The 21,842-nt window shown below is 59.4% G+C and overlaps 1 protein-coding gene across 2 annotated transcripts in view; it reads left to right on the top strand.

The window, feature by feature from the left end:
• CACNA1B (calcium voltage-gated channel subunit alpha1 B) overlaps positions 371-21,842 on the top strand; it is a 217,778-nt gene continuing 196,306 nt past the window's right edge. For both annotated transcript variants that reach the window (XM_018056199.1, XM_018056200.1), the window contains exons 1-3: positions 371-779; positions 1,818-1,923; positions 5,142-5,281. In XM_018056199.1, the coding sequence (XP_017911688.1) occupies positions 496-779; positions 1,818-1,923; positions 5,142-5,281 (530 nt within the window). In that variant the 5' untranslated portion in view covers positions 371-495. The remainder of the gene's footprint in view (positions 780-1,817; positions 1,924-5,141; positions 5,282-21,842) is intronic.

The raw sequence follows: 21,842 nt of genomic DNA, 5'->3' as shown, positions 1-21,842 counted from the left end.
GGGGGGGGGTGGCGGGGAGGGTGTCGTTTGCGCCGCTCAGCTGGCCGTCGAGGACTCTCAGCCCCGCCCAGCTCCTCGTCTCAGCTGCCCAGTGCAGCATATGGTCAGCTGCTGGCCGGGAGCGACGCGGGAAGCCCGGAGGGCGCACACTCGCCGCTCCCGCGCAGCCGGGAGGACCCGGGGGCCGAGGCGCGGTCCCCAGGGCCGGCGGCTGGACGGGGCTAGGGGACAGGGCGGGGGCGGCCAGCTGGGGGCGGGGCGGGCGCGATCCGGGCGGGCGGGGCGGGCGCGGATTGGCTTGGCGCCGCCACGTGACCGGCCCCATATAGGGCGTGGCGCGGGCGGCGGAGTCGGGTGCGGCGGCTGCCGGCTGGGTGAGGTCTGGTGCGGGTCCGGCGGCTCCGCGGCTGCTCCGCTAGAGCGCAGGGCGCACCTCGCGCCTTCCGATCCCCGCGGGGCCGCCGGGCCGGGGGATGCGCTCAGCGCCCGGGAGCCATGGTCCGCTTCGGGGACGAGCTGGGCGGCCGCTATGGGGGCCCCGGCGGCGGGGAGCGGGCGCGGGGCGGCGGGGCCGGCGTTGCGGGCGGCCCGGGCCCCGGGGGGCTGCAGCCGGGCCAGCGGGTCCTCTACAAGCAGTCGATCGCACAGCGCGCGCGGACCATGGCGCTGTACAACCCCATCCCGGTCAAGCAGAACTGCTTCACCGTCAACCGCTCGCTCTTCGTCTTCAGCGAGGACAACGTCGTCCGCAAATATGCCAAGCGCATCACCGAATGGCCATATCCTGCCGGGCGCCGGGCCGGGTGGGGGCCCAGGGCCTCCGGAGGTCGCGGGAACGGGGACGGGGCGCGGCTTCCGGCGTCTGCGCCTCGCGGGGTCTGGTGGGGCGGCCTGGGCCGGGGGCCTGGGAGGGGGCCGGTCGCAAGCTGCGCCCAGTGGCCATCTTCCCCGGGGCTGGAGGAGGGTGCGCTCTGGGGAGAGGCGCATCGGGTCGCTCGGCGAAGAGGGGGCGGGGCGGATTCCGGGCCCTCTCGGCGCGCCGCGTGTGCGTGCGTGTTTGTGTTTCTCTGTGTCTGTGTGTGGTCGTGGTGGCGGCGGCCGCGGGAGCGGGGTGGGCGCTGGGCGGAGCCCCCTGCCCCTGAGCTCGTCCCTTCCCTCCCTCGATTCCAGCGCAGAGCGCGTGGCCAGCCTGGAGGGCACCCGAGGGCGAATCGGTGTCCGTGTAGGTGTGAGCGCCGGGTGGAGGCGAGCCCGTGCGCGCGCCTGACTGCAGGTGCCTGAGTGTGTGAGGGCAGAGCGTGAACCCAGTGCTGCGCGTGCGTGCGCTCGGGACTCTCAGTACATGGGTGTTCACGTGCCTGTCTAGGTACATGTGGCTGCGTGTCTTTAGGTAGGAGTGTGCGCCTGCGCGGGGTCCTTCCGCCGCGCGCGGGGGGCTCACGGCCCCCTCCTTCGGGGAGCGGGCGTCGGGCGGAGCCGCGGAGGGAGCGCTGTCCGTGGTGCTGACGGCCGCGGGGACGTGCTGAGGGGCTGTGAGTCGGGCGGAGCCGCGAAGGGGGCGCTGTCCGCGGTGCTGACGGCCGCGGGGACGCGCTGAGGGGCCGGCGGCTGCCACTGCGGAGGCGGTCCTCGCGGCGCCCCGAGGATGGGGGAGGATGGGGGAGGATGGGGGCGGGAAGGCTGGGGTGGGCTCCGGACCCGGTCATTCTCAGCCCCTCTGGAGGCGGCCGGGCCCGGCTGCTGCACTGCGCGCTGCCGGTCTTGGCCTCCTCGCCTCTCCTCTTTGGCGCCTCCTGGCCAGTCCTTAACCCACGCACTCCGTTTGAGTACATGATTCTGGCCACCATCATCGCCAACTGTATCGTGCTGGCGCTGGAGCAGCACCTCCCAGACGGAGACAAGACGCCTATGTCTGAGCGGCTGGTGAGTGCTGTGGCGGCGGGGCCTGAGGGCGGGGCGTGCGGTGGCGGCACCTTGTCTGATTCCGCGACTCTTCAGGACCCGTGAAGGGGCGGCTCCCTCGGACTGGGTGGTCTGGGAAGCTAACACTTCCCTCAAGGGTCAGGAGGAATGGGGCAGCCCGCCCAGCCCCTGCTGGGGGCTGGTGGCTCGAGGGAGCCCATTTTAGCTAGCAGCTGCTCTGCCCAGTGACACTAGCTCTCCCTACAGCTAAGAAGCTAAGAGCTGATGCTGGCACGGGAGAGGGGCCTTCGCGGTGGCCCAGGGTCTGGAATGCCAGGCTGCCCCTTTCCCTCCAGGGCTGTGGTGGGCTTTGGCCCAGGTGCAGCCCTGGTTATCTCCCTCTCTGGCTCTGCCTGGGACTCCTTCTCTGTGGGGCCTTTGCTTCCCATGGGATGCACTCCTTCCCAGGCTCTCTTCCCAAACATCCCCAAACATAGTTCTCATCTGCTCCTACCAGGAGCTCCCAGACCCCGTGTTTCCCCTGTTGAAGCACTGAGCCCACAGGAACCAGAGTGCTAGGTCAGGACATCTGGAGGCAAGAGGCAGGGTGCTGCTTGAGGAGGCAAGCCCCATTCTGAAGGTGAGGCTATGTCTCCTAGCCCCCAGCATCCCAGCTGCCCTGGCCCCTCTGCCCGGGCTTGATGTGGGCTCACTGGGGCCTGAGAGACTGAGCTTCAGAGCAGAGAGAAGGAAAAGCACATGCAGGGGCTGGAGGGGGAGCCTGGGGCCCGGCTGGAGAGTGCTGCAGTCCTGGGGTCCCCAAAGAAGGAGACACTCCAGAGGCTGAACCCTTTTCTCCACATTCTGGTGAGCGACTGCTCTTCCATACTTCTTTCCTTTACTTCAGCAGAGATAAGCATCGATGAAGCAGAGCCTGTTCTGTGCTCGGCTTTGGCCTTGAACTTCAGGCCAAGGGGCGAAGCAGAGGAGACAGAGTAGGCTGCCCTGGGGTTGCTCTACTTTGGGTGGGCACCTCGAGAAGGCAAAGAAGTGACAGCCAGGGTGGTCAGCCAAGAGATGGGGGTTCTTGGGTCGGTTGTTTCTGCAGGCACAAGAATGGCTGAGGGGTTTCATTCGTGGGTTTGCAGGGGGAGGGTTGTGAAGGGCATCCTGACAGAGTGGAGGGTGGTCCCCGTGGGTGACTCCTGCCCAGACATGGAGCCGGACAGGCTCACTCGCCCTCTTTGTGCCCCAGGTTCCTGCCGGTGGGGGGTCCCTGACCTGCTGTGGGCTTGGTGGTGGTGCCCATTCTGAAAGCTGGAGAAGAGGGTGAAAGTCAGAGGAAACTGGGGTTTCTGGTAGGGAGCCTCGAATGCCAGGCCACAGGGCGTGGCAGGGGTGGGGCCAGAGGGAAGCAGGCTGGGGGTGGCAGGGGCAGGGAGGCCTGTGCACGGCAGTCGGGCTCGGGCCCTCCCCCTGGGGGGCAGGCTTGAGTGGGCCAGCGAAAATCCAGCCTCACACGTGAGGGACAGTTTGCTTTGTGGTAATGGGGTCTGTACACTTGTAAGGGTTGGGGGTTGAGCAGAATGTGCTCACCCCGGCAAGGCCTGGCGGCCCTGAGATGGATGGAGGCTGAACACAGAGGGCCTGAGGAGCAGGCGCAGTGGTGGTCCAAGATCAGGTCTGGAGGCTGGTGTTGCTGCCGAAGGCTGAGAGGGGCTTCGTGGTGCAGAGGTGCCTGCCTTGGGGTGGGGCCTCCACAGCTCTGCTTCCCACCCACCCGTCAACTTCCCACGTGGCCTTTAGCTGGAGCCCCCAGCTCGCAGTCTCATCCCTCCCCCGAGCCAGCCCTTGCCGAGTGTAGTCAGGGGTGGGGCTGGGGGCAAGGGGTCTGGGAAGGGGCCCCACCCCATCTCCTCGTGTTGGCCGGCTCTTCTCCCGCAAGCCCAGAGTTTCTCTGAACATGTTTGCTGGGGCCCCGTGTTTATTCAGGGTAGGTGGTCGGCAGCCTCTTCTCTTGAGGAAAGGGGACCCTCTGACTAAACCAGACCAGAAGCGTTGGGGAGGGAATATCCTCGTGAGTCAGCATCAGGATGGTAAGATGGGGGAGCTGGGCTATGGTGGACGATCTACTGCCTGGTCCCTGGGGGCAGCAGCCTCGGCTGCACGCTGCTACCAGCAGCCATGGGCCAGGAGGCCAGGCTGAGGGTTCCCCAGGTCAGACGTGAGAGCCCTAGAGGCCAGGGTCCTTGGGCGAGGAGGGCACAGGCAGCCCCACGGGAGTCAGCCCGGCTCTCCCCGCCTGGGCCCGGAGGCCAGCCCTCTCCCTGGCCGAGCAGCCTCTGGGTGGCGGGTCCCACCGTCCTGAGAGCAGGACCTGCCTGCCTCCTCTTTGTCCCCTTCTGGGTCCGTGGTCTGCGCTCAGGCTGTTGCCCTTGCTGGCCCTCCTCCTGCAGTGCCCACTTGGTCCAGCTCATAGGGTCACCTGCACAGAGGCTCTGCCTGCCCCCCGCCCCCAGCGTGTGATGTCCCAGTGCTCCCCAAGTCCCCACAGCCCGTCCTCATGTGCTCGGCACCAGGCGGGCCCGGGCCGTTGGGGTTCTGTGCCCTCCCTGTCCCAGTTCTGTTCTCTGTCATCTCCACCCGGAACTCCTGTCCCCATCACCCAGCTGGATGCCTTGCCCTCCAGAGGCTCCCTGAGGCCCGCCGTGCTTGCTTGCCCCAGAACGTGCTTGTTTTGAATATCCAGCAGGTGTGTACTGAGTGAGCAAGTGGGTCCTGGGCTGTGCTCCAGGGAGCTGGGCGTGGTCCCTGCTGTGGTTCCAGCCCAGGGTGGGACCCAGGTCACTTCTGGCTGGAGTCTGGCTCTGCCTCTGACAAGCTGCGAGTCTGTGGCCCAGTTCTTGGCCTCTCTGCGCCTCAGCTCCCCCTCGGATGGGGGGATAGCAGTGCCCAGTGCCTGTGGGGTGGTATAAGAGGGCTGCCCTGGCGATTGCAGGAAGCCCTCACGTGCTGTTATTGACACTATTGCTCACTCTGCGGCAGGGTGTCGGGGGAGGGAGCCCCTCCTCACGTGACTGGGTGTCACTGGCCTTGGGGACGGGGCCACCTGTGCCTTGGGGGCGCCGGGCAGAGAGCACCGAGGCCCGTGCTGAAAGGACCGTCGGGGGTGTCATGGCAGGGCTGGGGGGCCTTGCTGGCCGCGCCCGGGTGGTGGTGACTTTGCTCTGTGCTTCTAGGACGACACGGAGCCCTACTTCATCGGCATCTTCTGCTTCGAGGCGGGGATCAAGATCGTCGCGCTGGGCTTTGCCTTACACAAGGGCTCCTATCTGCGGAACGGCTGGAACGTCATGGACTTCGTGGTGGTCCTCACGGGGTGGGTGCCGGCCTGGGGGCCCTGTGCATGGAGCGGGTTTGGGCAGCAGTGTCCACAATGGGGGCCAGTGCCTCTCGGTGGTCCTCACGGGGTAGGTGCTGGGCCTGGGTGCCCTGTGCATGGAGTGGGTTTGGGCAGCAGTGTCCACACTGGGGGCTGGTGCTTCTCGGTGGTCCTCATGGGTGGGTGCTTGTGGACAGGCATTGTTCTTCCCCGGGAAGATCCTGGGTGTGATCTTGGCTGAGGGGCCGTCGAGGAGATTAGTCCTCGGCTGAGCTTGCTTGTGGAGCTGCTGGTGCTGGGTCAGGTCCGCAGGGCAGGAAGGGCTCTGGGCCTGATTTTGTAAGTCCTGGGCTGCAGCCTGGCCTCTTTCGCCCCGTGACCTGGGGGCGCACGTGTGTGTCCGAGTCTCCTGCCTGAAGCGTTCGTGGACACGTGCTTCTGGTGCTGTGCTTTGGTGAGGCTGTGTCTCTGTAGTCACAGCTTCTGGTTCCAGGAAGGTGCTTAATCAGTGTCCCATCCCCCACTGTCCTTCTCAAATAGACTCTAATAGTTAGCAGCTTGTGTTTCCCAAGCAATCCAGGAGATCCAGAAAGTCACCTGAGGCTGGGCCGGGGAGGGGGAGGAGAGTGGGCAGAAAGCCTCCTCATCACAGGGCCCCCAGCCTTCAGGGCCTCAGTCTCTCCACCTGCCTGATGGTATTCAGGGCTTCTGCCCTGTTCTGAGATTGAGCTGCCATTGCCCCGGCTCTGGGCTGCCCTCCACCTCTGGCTGGGGTGGGGGTAAGTGCCTGGAGTTTGCTCCAGAAACCTGTTTGCACAGCCCAGGTCCCAGAGGCCCCGCCCCAGGGACTGCAGCCACTCCTCCTGGAGCCTTGTGGTCCCAGGGAGGCTTGGAGCCCCACTGTGGCCCAGAACTCTCCTTCCAAGGGACAGGTAGCTGTGGCCAGGGCTCCTGTGCTACTTGTGAGAGTAAACAGACTTGGCTGCATGGCCGCTGGGCTCCCAGCAAGCCCCCTCAGTCCCCTGCCCCGTCCCCGGAGGCCAGCTCTCGGTCTGCTTGGGGTGCCGCTGGTGGCAGCAGCAGTGGCATGCCCAGCACAGGCCGGAATCGAGGTGCCTCGCTTTCAGAGGGTCTCTCCCTGGAGATGACCGAGGGGCCGGTGGGCCTCATGCCTCAGCTCCCCTCCTGGTCTTTGCACCTGTGGCACCAGCCTGTCACCAGCTCTGATCAGATGGGCACTATTGAAACTGGATACAATAGGCTGGGCGACTTCCTAATCTGTGCCATTTTCCCCAGTGACCAAGGAGGGAAGGGGGCAGGGAGCCTTTTGTTGGCAGGCGTGCCATCCTGCCGTGTGGTGCTCACCATCCACACCCGTCTGCTGCCTGAGGGCAGGCGGCCACAGGGGCTTGTCCAGAGAGCCCTCTGAGGTCCCACTGATGGGGCGTGGTGGCAAGTGTGGGCCCTTGGAGGGCAGGGTACGCCTTGTAGTCCACTGGGCACTGTGTGGGCTGTCGACAAATGTTACGGGCTGTTTACGTCTCTCTCCTTCTAGACCCGTGTCCCTGAGGATGTGAACGTCTTATTTTTTAGTGTCCCCAGAGCGTAGCTCGGGGCGGGCCCCCAGGAGGGTCAGGGAATGTCTGCTGAATTAATGGGCTACTGAAACTCGGGTGCTCTGTGCTCGAGCCACCTGGGAGCTGGTGAGGGTGGTCGGACCGGCCCCTGGGGATGCTGTCCATGGTGCTGTTTGGGCTGCTGGGAGCATGGCAGGGAGGTCCGCACCAACCCCTTGGCAGGACCCCTGAGTCTTCCAACAAACATATCCTGATTCCAGGTTCAGGGAGCCTGGTCCCCCCATGAGGGCTGGGAGACCTCCAAGGACAGCTGCTTTCTCTTGCCTGTTGACCACTCTCCTGGGCACAGGAGAGAATAGGATGGCTCACCTTCTGGAGCCCCAGCTGAGGGATCCCAAGGGTCCCAAGACCGTAACTGTGCCCCCCAGCCTGGGCTTGGAGATGCTGGCCTCAGTCCATCTGTTTCTCCATCTCTCTCACTTTCACGTGCGCCCCATCCGTCCCCGCCCTCACTGTGTCTCTGTCTCCCCTTCTTTCTCTCTCTCTCTCCCTTTCTTAATCTCTTGGCCTTTGTCTCCCCATTTCTGAGCTTCTCTGTGTCTCTGCTCTTTTATCTCATCTTCATCTTCTCTATTTCTTTGCCTCTCGATGTGTCTCCTTTTCAGGAGTTTTGCTTTCTCTCTCTTACCCTTCCTTTGCCTTTCTCTTTCTGTTTGTTCTGTGCTTCTTGTTTGGGTCGTGAAGTCTCTGCTCTCAATGTGAGAGGAGGGCTGGGAGCTGGCACTGATGGTTTCCAGGCTCCCTCTCTCTGCGCCTTGTCAGCAGGGATTGTTCTGGGCTGGGAGGGAAGCCCCCAGGTGGGGAAGGTGGTCTGTGTGCCATGGGGGCTCACATGTTGCCCAGAGTCGTGTGGGGGAGCTGCTCTCTGCTCTTGTTTGCAGCACCTGGGGACTGGCGATGTGTGCACATGTGTGTGCATACGTGCACGTGTGTACACGTGTGTATGCATGCGTGCACACATATATGCCTGCACTGTGTGTATGCACACACATGCATATGTGCACACATGTGTAGCAGTGCACACACGTGCATCTGTCCACGCATGCATGTGCAGATGCATACACGCATTTACATGCGCACATGTGTGCACTTGTATATGTACATCTGTTCACACACGTGCACATATGTATACACACGTGCACACATGTACGCATGTGTACACGCGTGCACCTGAGCCCCCACATGTATGTGTGTGTGCACAGCTGTGTGTGCACGCTTGTGTACATATGTGTATGTGTGGTGCATGATAGAAGGGGCCCTTGTCTGTTTTGGGGGGAGTGCTGGGCCTGGGGAATCCAGAGAAGAGCCTGACCCTCCTGAGCTGAGGAGCCTGTGGGTAGCCATGGGGGCATTGCTCCTCGTTACTTTCTTGTTTTTAATTGGGGTTTACTTAATTGGCACTCAGAGGGCTGGAAGCCCCATGGTGAACAGGGAAGGCCATGTTGCCTGGTGAAGCCTGACTTGTCCCCGAGGCCAGCTGGGCTTGCTTCTGCTTCTGGGGCTGGCATGCGGGCGTGGGAGGTGCCCTGGATCGGCCTGTGGCCCTACCCTGTGTTGAGGAAGCTTCTTAACCTCATACACTCGCCTGTAAGCTGTGCCTGGGCAGAGCCTGGGCACCCTTGCCTACCCTCATACACTCGCCTGTACGCTGTGCCTGGGCAGAGCCTGGGCACCCTTGCCTACCCTCATACACTCGCCTGTACGCTGTGCCTGGGCAGAGCCTGGGCACCCTTGCCTACCCTCATACACTCGCCTGTACGCTGTGCCTGGGTAGAGCCTGGGCACCCTTGCCTACCCTCATACACTCGCCTGTACGCTGTGCCTGGGCACACCCTTGGCTTTGCTGGGGGAGAGCGATGCAGCGCCCAGTCCTGCCCACGGAGCGGGGGAGGGGCTGTCCTGGCTGAAGTCCCCTGTCTGCACATTTCCGGCCACTTGAGCTGCCCTCGTCTGCTGTTGCCCCGCCCACTGGTCATCCCTTGATTGCTGTTTATTCAGAGTTGGAGCCGAGGACACAGCAGTGAGCAAGACCCCCCGGTCCCTGCTCTGCGGGCTGTGTTCTCAGGGGACCTGGTTTCCCTGGCCCTTCTGTTTCCTCTAGGTGCCCAGAGGCTCAGCAAGGGCAGAGGGCACAGACTCGTGGCCACATCGTGGGGCCTGGAGGCGGGTGTGCTGTGGAGACCACGCCTCACTGACAGTACAGGCTTCACGTTCCCACGTAGGAAAGGGGTTGGGGAGAACGCAGTGTGGTCTGGCCGGCTGCGGCTTGGTGTAGGCTCTGTAGTGAGGGGCTGTACCCTCTATTTGTGTGGTGTGAGGCCACGGCTGACGGTGTCCGTACCAGAACTCAGGTGACAGCTCGAGATAAGATAGGACCCCCAGCGGTGGGGTCTGGGGAAGGAGCTGTCCGGGGGTGAGCCTGGGGACTCAGCTGGTAGGTGGGGTCTGGGGAAGGAGCTGTCCGGGGGTGAGCCTGGGGACTCAGAGCTGGTAGGTGGTGGCTGGCCAGTGAGGTGGCTGGCTTGGTGTTTTAGGGAGGAGGGACACGTCCTTCTCGAGCAGGGGTGCGGGGAGGGTGGGCTGCCGAGTGCAGCAGCAGGCAGCCTGCAGGTGAAGGGTCCTCACGGATGGCCTGCACGGAGGCTCCTGCAGGCCCGGAGGGCCCGTGGTGGGCACCCAGGGCAGCTCTTCCGCCTTTCGGGGAGTTTTTCAGCAAAGCCGGGCAGAGAACTGGGCCGTGGTGGGAGGGCGGGGAGGGGCAGAAGGTTCTGTCAGGCAGGGGCCGCAACATGGCCCTGGAGCAGGACGGCGGCGGCGCAGCTGGAGTGCCGGAGCGACATCTGGGTGGACGAGGGCAGCCGGGGTCCACGCTCACCTCTGCGGGACTGCAGCCGGGACCCTGGAGTCCACGCTCACCTCTGCGGGGCTGCAGCCGGGACCCTGGAGTCCACGCTCACCTCTCCGGGACTGCAGCCGGGACCCTGGAGTCCACGCTCACGTCTCCGGGGCTGCAGCACCCCAGAGGTGGAGCCCAGTGTGTGCGCTGGGCTGTCAGATGAGAAAGCAGGAATGGGCCGAGAGTGCTCTGCATGCCTGTCAGCTGAGCCTGGCATGGGAAACAGGCGGCGTGCGGTGGAGGGATGGGCTTGCGGGCAGAGTGAGTGAGGACGCTGCAGCACGGCCTCTCGCTTTCTCCTGGGCTCCCCTGGCTGGTCACCTTCCTTTCTCTTCACGTTGACCCTCTGGCTGGCTGCCCATCCCCTCGTTCGTGTGGAAGGTGTCTGTCGAGTGCCCTGGTTGCTAGGGACACAGCAGTGGCCCTGGAGCTGCATTTCCCGGGGACACAGGCGACAAGCAGCCTGTCCATGTGGGTGTGAAGTGCAGTGATGAGCAGGAAGCTGGGTGGTGGGGGTGAAGTTCCCCTTCGTGGGGTTCAGTAAGGACCTTGAGCAGAGCAGCAGGTGGGAGGGGGTTCAGGGTGCCCTGAACCTGGGAGGGGGCAGGGGACAGAGACGCTGGGAGGCCCTGGGGGCCGCTTGGGGCTCTGGGTGCAGGGACTGACCTGGGTGGGGTGCTGCCGGTGGGGAGCAGTGCCCAGGAGGAAGGGCTGGGGCAGGGCTGGGCTGTGGGGGGCACTGCCGCTCGGCTGTCTTCAGGACACTTGCTGGCACCCTGCGTGTGGCACCCATGCGGCCTGCCTGCCCTAACTGCTGCCGAGCCCACCCCTGCACCTTTGCACTCCCCATCCCCCAGGGAGCCCCCAGACTAGCCTTTGGTCCCGAGGGGTTGATTGCAGCTGGGAATCGGGGCAGGGTCCTCTCAGACCATGAAGACTTGGGCCCAGAGTCCCCTGCCAGTTATGGCCCAGCCTGGAGCTTCCCTTGAGGGGAGGGGAGGTCTGTCCCAGCTCTGGCAGGTATCTCCCTGCGGACAGTTCTAACCACAGCGTCTCATTTTACTCCAAATTAAGCTGGGATTTCTTTCCAGGACATGTAATTAGAAGTCAGGGTCCCCTGTCGCTGGCCTGAGCTTCCCGCGTTGCCTAGGGAGGGGGGTCTGTGTCCACGCCCTGCCGTGCCTCCCGAGCACCTGGGCTTGGCTGGGGCTGCTGCCGGAGGGCATGGGAATGTGGTCCCAGCAGGCCGGGCCCTGGGGGATACCACCCTGGGCAAGGAGGGGTCCAGCAGGTGAGGGCCAAGGTGAGCAGTGAGCCTGTGCCCACGAGTGGGAGCCAAGGGCACTGTGCCTAGCCCCAAGTGCCCGGTGACACTGGGTCTGGAGGCGGACTGACCTCGGCCCATGACCTCAGACTCTAGAGCTCATGTTTGGGGCTGGAGCCGCCTGTGTGGGCTCTTCCTCTGTCCCGTGATGTGGTCCTACAGGCGGGTCTCTGGTGCCTGCTCAGGTTGGGGTTTGCTGGACCTTCTCTTCTATCCGCACCTGAGGCTGGGAATTGCTGGGACAGGGGAGGGGCCTGAGTTCTGACCAGTGGCCCCTGGAGCGGCAGAGGGAGGCTGTTGGGGACCCCATCTTTAAACTCTCCCCAGGCAGCATCCCTGAGGCATCGCTGATAATTCAGAACAGGCTTGGCCGCTGTGTCTGCCTGGCTCCCAGGTGCCTGCCTCCTGCCAGTGGCCCCACTGGGCTGCCAGCCCTGTGCTGGCACCAGAGGCAGGGGTAGGGGGCTCCCTGCCTCCCTCCGTCCGCACCTCTGCCGCTGGGTGTCCGCTGAGGGCGGCTCACTCCACTGCTCGCCTCTCAGTATCTCTTCTCCTGGCTCCCCTCCCCCTTCTTCCTCCGCTTTAGGGCTCTTCACCCCCTCCTGGAGGGCTGTGGGGAGCCAGAGCCAGGCCCTTCCTGACTGCTGCCTGCAGATGGCACCCCGTGCGCTGAAGGGGAGCCCCCTCCGCCCGGCTCTAAGGGCCTGGTGACCCTGGCAGGACAGGGGCTGCAGGCTGCCGGCCTCGGGCCCGGAGCTCCGCTGTGCTGCACTGCAGGGTCCTGGGTGCTGGGCCCCGGGGTGGTTGCAGCTGGTGCCAGCAGCATGCTGAGCCCGGCATGCCTCTGTAGAGGCGTGGTCGTGTCCAGCTCTTTGCAACCCCATGGACTGTAGCCTGCCAGGCTCCTCTGTCCAAGCAGGAATACTGGAGTGGGTTGTCATTTCCTTCTCGGGGGATCTTCCCGACCCAGGGATTGAACCTGGGTCTCCTGCACTGCAGGCAGACGCTTTGCCATCTGAGCTGCCAGGGAGGCCCACCCTCTGCAGAGGTGGCAGGGAGCAGCTGCTCATCTATCCGGGTATCCTGTGCCTGGTGTGCGTGCAGAGGTCACGGGAGGTCAAGTTCATGCCTGGTGGGAGTGGGAGTGTTTGCCTGTGGCCAGTGGGTGTTCCTGCAGCTGTTCAGGCGGGTGGGGCGGCTGGGCCCTGGCCTCTGCCTTCCTGTTCACCTCCAGGCGCCTCCCCTCACCCCCTTTCACGCTGGCGAGCCCAGAGCTGCAAATTCACAGGCGGTGGGAAGGGCTGCTAATGGAGCCAGCGCTGGTCCCAGTCCCTGGACTGGGACAGGCCGGAGAGCAGGTCCTCCTTGGCTGAGCGGTGGGGGGCTGCTGGGAGGGGCCGCTTCCTCCCCTGCCACAGCCCGTCTGAGTAACACAGACCTGGAACCTGCGGACGCCCCGCAGGCCGCCTGTGCAGGCCCCTGGGTGTCCTGTCTTCACCTGGCTGGCCGCCCCACTGTGCCCCACTTTCTCCAGGTCTCAGCCCCTCCGGGGAGCCCCTCTCGGAGCCCTCGTCATGCCAGCTGGTGGCTCCCTCTCTGCTCCCGGAGTATCGGAGCCCATGCACCTGGGGCTGCTTTCGGCGGGGTGGGATGTGGGTCTGTGTTTCTCTGCCTGGTGGCCTCTCTGCCCTGCTCTTGTCCCAGGGGCTTCCCTCCTGGCCGGTTCCACAGATGGACTTTCCCCGGCAGAACCTTCCCTTTAGCTTGGGTGCTGCACAGATGCCTGAGACGGGGGTCAGGGGCCGAAACAGCAGGTGTCCACTGTCTCACTTTGGAGGCTGGATGTCCAAGATCAAGGAGCCCGCAGGGCTGCCTTGGGTAAGGAGTCTTCCTGCCGGTAGGCGGCTGCCTCCCCACTGTGTCTTCCTGGGCCGCTTCTCTGTGTGTGCAGACACAGGTCTCTGTGCCTCTTCCTGTTCTGTTAAATTAATCCTTTAAATTAAAGCCCATCCTTAGGACCTGGCTTAACCATTTACCTCCCAAGAATCCCATCTCCAGATACAGTCCCACTGGGAGTCAGAGCTTCAACAGAAGAATCTGGGGGGACACAGGTTAGTCTTCAACAGGCTGAGCTCAGACTCCAGGCTCCTCCGATGAGCCTTGGTGCCCCGGTTCCCAGTGTGCAGCGAGGGTTGCGGGACTGAAATCCAGCAGGGGAGCGGGAACCCCCCTCGGCCCCCATGGGCGCAGGTGGCACTTGACTGGTCCCGGGCGTCGGCGCGACTGCCAGTCTGGGTCTGCGGTGTCTGTGGTGTGCTGGGCCCAGGTGAGTTGTCTGTACGTCCTTTCTCACTCCTCGTGGTTGGTCACCAGCCTCTGGGGTCTGACGGCAGGGACTGTGGACTGAGGTGGCTGAAGGCAGGGCTGCCCACTCCCCTGGACCCTCTGTAGGCTGGACTGGGGCAGGGGCTGGGTGAGGGCACTGCTGAGCCCATGGGGGGTCAGAGGGTGTCCTGGGTGTCATGCAGCCTCCTGTCTGAGGGTGGGCATCCCCGAGGGGGCCTCCAGCACCACCCGCCCTCTCTGCCTGCGGCCCCTCCCCACACCTGCTGCCTGGGACCCTGGTTCTGCGAGTGCTGTGTGGGGGCAGGGAACGGGCAGGAAGTGAGAGCGCCCTTCTTGCCATCTCCTGATCAGTCCTGGGGCCTGGTGTTTCCACTGTCCAGCCCTGCAGCGCAGTGACGCAGGGGCGCAGCCTGGGCACGAGTGAGACCCCTGTGTGGCCAGGGTCTCGTCGCCGTGAGGTGGCTCCTTCCGTGGGGTGAGGCCCCCTGGGGTGGTGCGCTCATTTCTGTGCTTCTTTGGGTCCCTGGCCTGGCAAGTGGGCAACATGGGTGCAGAGCCCTCTGGCGAAACACCAAGCAGGTGGGGCTAGAAGGGCGAGCAGACCAGGAGGGGGAACGGAAGCTCGAAGCTGGCTCTTCCGTGGAGTCTCCTGGGTACTGGCTGCTCTTCTAATGCGATCGTCCCATGACCTTCCTGAGCCGGATACTACTGCTAACATCCCCTCGTAAAAAATGAAATGTCTTGTCTTGAGCTCATCACAGGTTTGCAGTATGCACAGAGGGTGCTGAGAGTGCGTAGCGTGACCCCACAACCAGAGCGTGACCCCGGCCCAGTGAGGACACAGAAACTCCATCCCCAGCAGGACCCGCCCTGTCGCCCTCCTGTGCCTGCTTCCACTGCCCCCGGCCTCACTGCCCCTTAATCCCTGACGAGCGTGATGCAGCACCCGTGTCCATTGCCTTGTCGCCTCGCGAGCATTGAACACTGGTTAATGGAGCCGTGCCTTTGGGGCTGGCTCTGCTCACCAGGGTGGCTCTCTGAGGCTGGCGGAGCCACACTGTTGCACACGTCTGCACTTTGGTCCTCATCACTGCCCATTGTCTCCCTGACCGTCCACCTGCTGGAGGACACGGGATTTGTTCCCAGCTTTCGAAATGTCAGCCACAAGACTGCTCTGCATGTCTGCGCGCAGGTTTCGTGTGAAGAGAGTTTCCTTGATGAGCACCGAGGAGTGCGGTTACGGGCCGCACTGCGGCGCATGTCTGGTGGTTTAGGATCTCACCAGACTGCTATCCGGAGTGTCTGTGCCTGTTCACATGCTTCTACGTTCCTGCCAGCAGTGTGCGAATGATCTGGTTTCTCCATCTCCTTACCAGCATTTGCTGTTGTCACCGTTTCTTATTTTAGCTATTCTGGTGGGTATGCAGTGATATTTCATGGTGGTTTTGATTTGCATTCCCCTAATGGCCTTTGATAGGAGAAGGCAATGGTACCCCACTCCAGTACTCCTGCCTGGAGAATCCCATGGGCGGAGGAGCCTGGTAGGCTGCAGTCCATGGGGTCGCTAGGAGTCAGACATGACTGAGTGACTTCACTTTCGCTTTTCACTTTCATGCATTGGAGAGGGGAATGGCAACCCACTCCAGTGTTCTTGCCTGGAGAATCCCGGGGACGGGGGAGCTTGGTGGGCTGCTGTCTATGGGGTCGCACAGAGTTGGACATGACTGAAGCGACTTAGTAGCAACAGCAGCAATGGCCACTGATATTGGACATCTTTTCATGGGCTTGTCTGCCATCTGTATCTCCATTTTGGTGAAGTGTCAGTTCAGGTATTCTGTTCAGGTTCTAATTGGATTGTTAATTTCCTCCCAATCTGTAGTTAACTATTTTTCATCCTTGTGACGGGACTTTTGCAGAGCAAAAGCTTTAAATCATAATGAAGTCCAGTTAATCAGTTTTCCCTTTTATAGATAGGGCTTGTGGTTTTGAGTCTAAGAACTCTTTGCCAGATCTACGTCATGAAGATTTTCTCCTACTTTTTTTTCCATGGAAGTTTTATGATTCTATGTTTTACATGCCAGTCTGGGATCTGTTCTTGAGTGAGTGAGTGTTTCCGGAGTGAGGCTGCTTTCAGTTGAGATTCTTTTTTTGTTAGTTTTCTGCCTGCAGGTAGGTATCCAGGTGCTCTGGTGCCACTTGTTGAAAAGGCTGTGAAGTGTTTCCACCACTGAAGTGTTCTGTTCCTCGGTCAGAAGTCAGCTGGCCGTGTGCACACGGGTCTGCTTCTGTTCCATCGATCTGTGTCCATCTCTCTACCAGATTTACACTGTATTGATTACTAGAACTATTTAAGTCTCAAAATCGGGCAGACTCATTCCCCCCACTTTATTCTTTTTAAAAAACTGTTGTGGCTATTCCAGTTTCTTTGTTTCCATATAAATTTTGGAATAATCTTGTCAATATATATACAAAATCTTCATAGGAGTTGTATAGAATCGGTTTGTTAATTTGCAGAGGATTAGTGTCTTTACTGCGTTGAGTCTTCCAGTCTGTGGACACGGCATGTCTCTTTGTTCACGCGGACCTTACTGGTTTCTCCCCTCTGCGTTTCGCCGTTTTCGGGATTCAGGAGCCCTGCATGTTCTGTCAGATTCACATCTAAAAGTTTTCTTTTATTTCTTTGTGTGTACAAATGGTGTAAAACTTAAAATTTCAGCATTCAAATGTCCACTGCTATTGCTACGTAGAAAAGCAATACACTTTTTAAAGTCATATTTGTCTTTATTTCTGTAACTGCTGAGTGCACTTGTTAGTTTCAGGAGATTTTTTTAAAGATTCTCTGGAGTTGTCTGTGTGGACAAGTGTGCCATTTGCAAGCGGAACGGTCTTTCTTCTTCCCGCCTTCTCGTCCCTTTTCCCTCTTACTGCATCAGCTAGGGCTCCTAGTGCTACGCTGAGGGAAAGCGTGGGCACCTTTGCCTCGCTTCCGGGGAGGAAGCATCCATACCCCTCCCGTGAAGCACCGTGTCTGCTGTAGGGTTCTGTTTCCCCCGTTCAGCTGGTGAAGAATTCGCCTGCAGTGCAGGAGACCTTAGTTCGATCCCTGGGTCGGGAAGGTCTGCTAGAGAAAGGATAGGCTATCCACTCCAGGATTCTGGCCTGGAGAATTCCACAGACGACAGTCCATGGGGTTGCAAAGAGCTGGGCACTTTCACTTTGCTGTAGGGTTTTGTAGATGCTGTTTATTGAGCTGAGGTAGCTCTTCTCTATTCCTTTTTTCCTGAGAGTTTTTGTCATGAATCAGCTTTCCTCTTGTCAACGTCTGCTGCTGCTGCTGCTAAGTCTCTTCAGTGGTGTCTGACTCTGTGCGACCCCTTAGACGGCAGCCCACCAGGCTCCCCCGTCCCCGGGATTCTCCAGGCAAGAACACTGCAGTGGGCTGCCGTCTCCTTCTCCACTTGTCAATGTCATATTTTATCAAATGTCCTTTCTACCTTGATATGCTCACGTGACCTTTTCTTCCTCTGCCCGTTAATATGGTGAATTACAGTGATTGGTTTGTGAGTGTTGAATCAGACTTACTTCCTGGAGTGAGCGTGGACATGGTGTGTAATCGCTTCCATATTCTGCTGAATTGCATTTGCTAATACTTTTTAAGGGTGTCTGCATCTGCATTCATGAAGCCATTGATCTGTCGGTTCCGTTTTTGCTTTGTTTTGCTGTTTTTTTGGGTAGTCTTTGTATGGCTTTGATATCAGGATAATACAGGCTTCCAAAAATGGATTTGGAAGTGTTTCTTCCCCATTCTATTTTCTGGAAGCCATTGTGTGAAAGTGCTGTGAATTCTTCTTTAAATATTTGGTAGAATTCTACTGTGAATCCAGCTGGCCTAGACATTTGTCTTTAGGGAGTTTAAATCTTATGGATTCAATTTCCTTAATAGTTACAGGGCTATTTGAATTGTCTATTTCCTGTTGGGTAAGTTGAGGTAGTTTGTATTTTTTTGAGGACATGATCCATTAAGTCTAAATTGTCGAAACTCTGTGTGTAGAGTTGTTCACTGTGGCCCTTGTCATTCTCATACGTGCAGCATCTCTAGTGACAGCCCTTGCTTCATTTCTTATGTTGGTAGCTTATGTCTTCTCTCTCAGTCTGTCTCTCTTTCGGGAGGTTTGGGTTAGTCTTGCTAGGAGTTTGTCAGTTTTATTGATCTCTTCAAGGAAATAACTCTTAGTTTCAATAATTAAAATTTTTTTTCAATTTTACTATTTTCTGCCCTTATTTTTATTACTTTCTGCATTCTGTTTGCTCTGAGTTTGTTTTGCTCTTCTTTTTCTCCGTTCTGGTGGTGGCTGAGGTCAGTGGTCTGAGGCGTTTCTCTCTCCTCATGTGTGCACGCGGTGTATTAGGGGCTGAGGTCAGTGGTCTGAGGCGTCTCTCTCTCCTCGTTTGTGTGTGTGGTGTATTGGGGGCTGAGGTCAGTGCTTTGAGGCGTTTCTCTCTCCTCGTGTGTGTGTGCACGCGGTGTATTGGGGGCTGAGGTCAGTGGTCTGAGGCGTCTCTCTCTCCTCGTGTACACGTGGTGTATTAGCGGCGCCTCTCAGCACGCTTGAGCTGTGTCTCACACATTTCAGTATGTTTAATTTTCAGTTTAATTCAGCTTCATGTGTTCTTAAACTTTCTCTAGACTTCTCTTTGATCTATAGATTGTTTAGAAATGTGTTATTTATTTTCTAAATGTTTGGAAATATTCCAGTATCTTTCTGTTACTGATTTCTAGCTTGATTCCATGTGGTCAGAGAACACACTCTGTATGATTTTGAGTATTTCAAATTTGGTAAGGTTTATATTGGGCTCAAGATGTGGTCTGTCTTTGTTTATGTTTCATGGGCACTTGGCAAGAGCATGTTTATGGCTGTTTTTGTGTGGCATGTTCCGTAAATGTGGATTAGATTCTGCTGAAGGTGTGAACGAGCCTTCTGTGTCCTTGCTGGTCCTCTGTCTGGCTGTCCTGTCCGCTGGCAAGGTGGGTGCTGAGGCCTCCGTTCATGCACTGCGCTTGCCTACTTTCCTTGCATCGCCATGGTTTTACTTCACACATTTCGTGGCCCCACTGTTGAGTACATACAGGCACACATCAGTTATTGAGCTTCAGTTTATTGCAGACAGTGCATTTTTTAAAACCTGAAGGCTTGTGGGAGCTCTGCGTTGAGCAGGTCTGTTAGCACCGTTCTTTCCAAAAGCGTCGCTCTCTGTGCCTCTCTGCCACGTTGCTTCCGTTTGGGGATATTTCAGGCCCTCCCAAAAGATTATGGCTTGTGGGAGGCTCCTCTCCTTTCCCCTTGCCTGCGATTCGGCTTTTACAGCCCTGGGGGCCCCTCCTCCCCTGCCCCCGGCTCCGTCTCTGGGCCTGAGGGCTTTTCCCTACGTTCCCTCTCGCCTACCATTGAGCCCATCCTCTTAGCTTTTCACAGTGGCTACGGTAGTTTTCAGTTAGAAAATTTCCATTGAATTCTTCTCTGTTTTGTTCAGGATACTTTCTTCTGTCTGTTTGTTTCAAGCATGTCAGTGGCTGTTTGTGGAGAGGCTGTCATAACTGCTTCAAAATCTTTGCAGAAAATGTTAGGGCTTCTGTTACCTCAAGTGTCAGGATTTATGGTTGCCCTCTTTCATTCCGTTTGAAGTCTTCCTGGCTTTTTGATGAATGAGATATGATTGAAACCTGGACATCTCCACATGTTTTTCTGCGACTCTGGTTCTTATTAACCCTGTTTTGGCTGGGTCTCTGACCCTTCTCAGTGAGGAGGCAGGGTTTTCCGCTTTGTCAGTTCTTCGTGGAGTAGAAGTCCAGGTCCCCCGCCCACCATCATTGGCAGGGCCCCTCATCTTTACAGGGAGGAGGGGACACTCTTGCTTTACCGACTGGACACTGAGAGAAGCTCAGACGTTTTGCAGGAACCAGTGCAGATTCCAGACTAAGCCCAAGTCCAGGCTCGTAACCACCAGCCACCCTGACCCTTAGGGGTGCAGGAGGTGTACTGTCGACCCTGAAATAAGGGTCTGATGGCAGCGGCGCGAAGGCAGCCACTCCCAGGTGTCCATGGCTGCAGTGGGTGAGGCCTCCCTGGCCAGAGCTTTGCTGCAAGTGACAAAAGTAGCAGGCCTCTTTCACGCTGGACGGAGCCCTTCAGCCAGTCCAAGGGCCAGTGCCCGCATGGGCCGCGTCCAGACGGGCGGTGGTCAGCCAGTGCCCGCATGGGCCGCGTCCAGACGGGCTGGGGGCCTGGAGCCCCTGGTGTCCGCTCTGTGTGGCCCCTACCTGCCCTCTGGCCCTAGAGGAGGGGTGGGAGGGGGTGAGAACATTCGGCTGGACTTTCCTGTGCTTTGGGCATGCCCCAGCTCCTCCTCTTCCTGGGTCGGGAGCCTGGACACTTGGATGTGCCGTCTGAATCTCAGTTTCTTCCTCTGTGTGATGGGACTGCCGGTGCTGACCTCCGAGTGTCCTTGGTATGAGGTGGACAGCTATGATGTTTCTATTTGAGTGAGCTGTGAATGTCGTGCTCTCTGGCTTGAGGGCCTGCACCTGCCAGGGCTGACCCTTCTTCAGCCTGGCCCGGAGTCTGTATGCTTTGGAGCAGGCTCAGGGTCACTAGTGCAGGGCCCTGCGCTCTATGCGCAGCCCAGGATGGGGCTGGAGTGGGGAGCATGGCGGAGGCTGAGGCACCTTTGCCTGAGACCAGGAGGCTGTATCCATGGCAACTGCCTCAGCTTCCTGGGCAAGAGTCAGCATCTGGAAAGTCAGTGACAAAGAAGTTCCTAGAGATGGTGCTGCCCTTGCCGCATGTCTGCCCATAGCTCTGTGTCTCCCTGGGCATGGGCCTGACCTGGAGACTGTGTGCCCGCCCAGGGTGAGCCAGGGCTGGGGCAAGCAGGTGCAAACCTCCCTCAATGCGCTCCTGGCCTTTCCCTGGAGCCCCACCCCACCCCTCCCCCATGACAGCAGTAACAATTCCAAGGAGGCCGCATGCCAGACCCTTCTGGCTGAGTTGTCCAAACTGCTGTTTTGAGAGTCAGAGGGATGTCCATAGCAATTGTGTGGGGTGGGCAGTCCAGGCGTCTCTGCTCTCTTTGTCAGACTTGATGGACTGGGGGCCTCAGGGAAGGCTCCCAGCTTGGCTTGTGGAGGGGCAGAGGTGACCCCCCATCATATAGCAGATGTGGAAAGGCAGGGTGACCCAACACAGGCAATATGGTGAATATGCAGCTTCAAAGACCCAGCTGGGGACCTCAGAATCTGGGCTGGCGGTGCTTGGGTCAGGGTCCGGCCCCAGGCCAATACTGCAGCTAGTGGCCCCAGGTTTCTCCCTGGCGGGGAGCCCCTGCCTCGGGTGCCTGTGAGGGGTCCCCAGGCAGGGACTGGCTGGAGTGTCTGCACCACGTGTTTCTGGTCCCTGCTGATCATCCACGGTCCAGGCTCCACGATGATCACGGTCCAGTGTGTCCGTGGTTCCTGCTGTCCACACCGGCTGCTTGTGCACCTGTGGCGCTGTGTGTCTGAGTGTGTGCCTCACGCCTGTGTGTCCCCAAGTCCATGCCGTGTCTCCGTGCCCTGCCGTTCCATGTGCAGGGCCTTGGGCCACGAGCTGGTGAGCGTGTGCTCAGGGGCCCGAGGCTCAGCGCCGTCACTGAGCGGCCCTTTGCATCTGGCTCCTTTCACATAGTGCAATATTTCTAAGGCTCACCCAGGGATCAGTTCATCTGTTCCTTTAACGTTATTTCACAAACACATGAGGTCTGATGTGTTATTTGTGATCAACACCCAGGCTTCACTGTCACTGAACACAAAGATGGTGTTGTTGCCGTTGTTCGGTCACTAAGTCGTGTCTGACTCTTTGTGACCCCGTGGACCGCAACACGCCAGTCTTGCCTGCCCTTCACTATCTCCAGGAGCTTGCTCAAACTCATGTCCGTTGAGTTGGTGATGCCATCCAACCACCTCATCCTCTCTCACCCCCTTCTCCTCCTACCCTCAATCTTTCCCAGCACCAGGGTCTTTTCCAATGAGTCGGCTGTTTGCATCAGGTGGCCAAAATATTGGAGCTTCAGCCTCAGCATCAGTCCTTCCAGTGAATATTCCAGGTTAATTTCCTTTAGGGCTGCTGGCTTGATCTCCTTGCTGTCCAGGAGACTCTCAAAGAGTCTTCTCCAGCGCAATTCCAAAGCATCAATTCTTCGGCACTCAGCCTTCTTTATGGTCCAACAGTGTGATGTTGATCTTTCAACTTTGGTTTCTTTCTTTTTCTGATTATTTCAGTGGGGCAGATTCCCAGAGTGGACTAAACGACGCGTTTAAGC

The sequence above is a fragment of the Capra hircus genome, chromosome 11 (genome assembly GCF_001704415.2).
Source record: "Capra hircus breed San Clemente chromosome 11, ASM170441v1, whole genome shotgun sequence".
In the NCBI taxonomy this organism is placed as follows: domain Eukaryota; kingdom Metazoa; phylum Chordata; class Mammalia; order Artiodactyla; family Bovidae; genus Capra; species Capra hircus.
The sequence above is the reverse complement of the archived record's forward strand: the minus strand, read 5'-3'. Positions and strand labels throughout refer to the sequence as shown.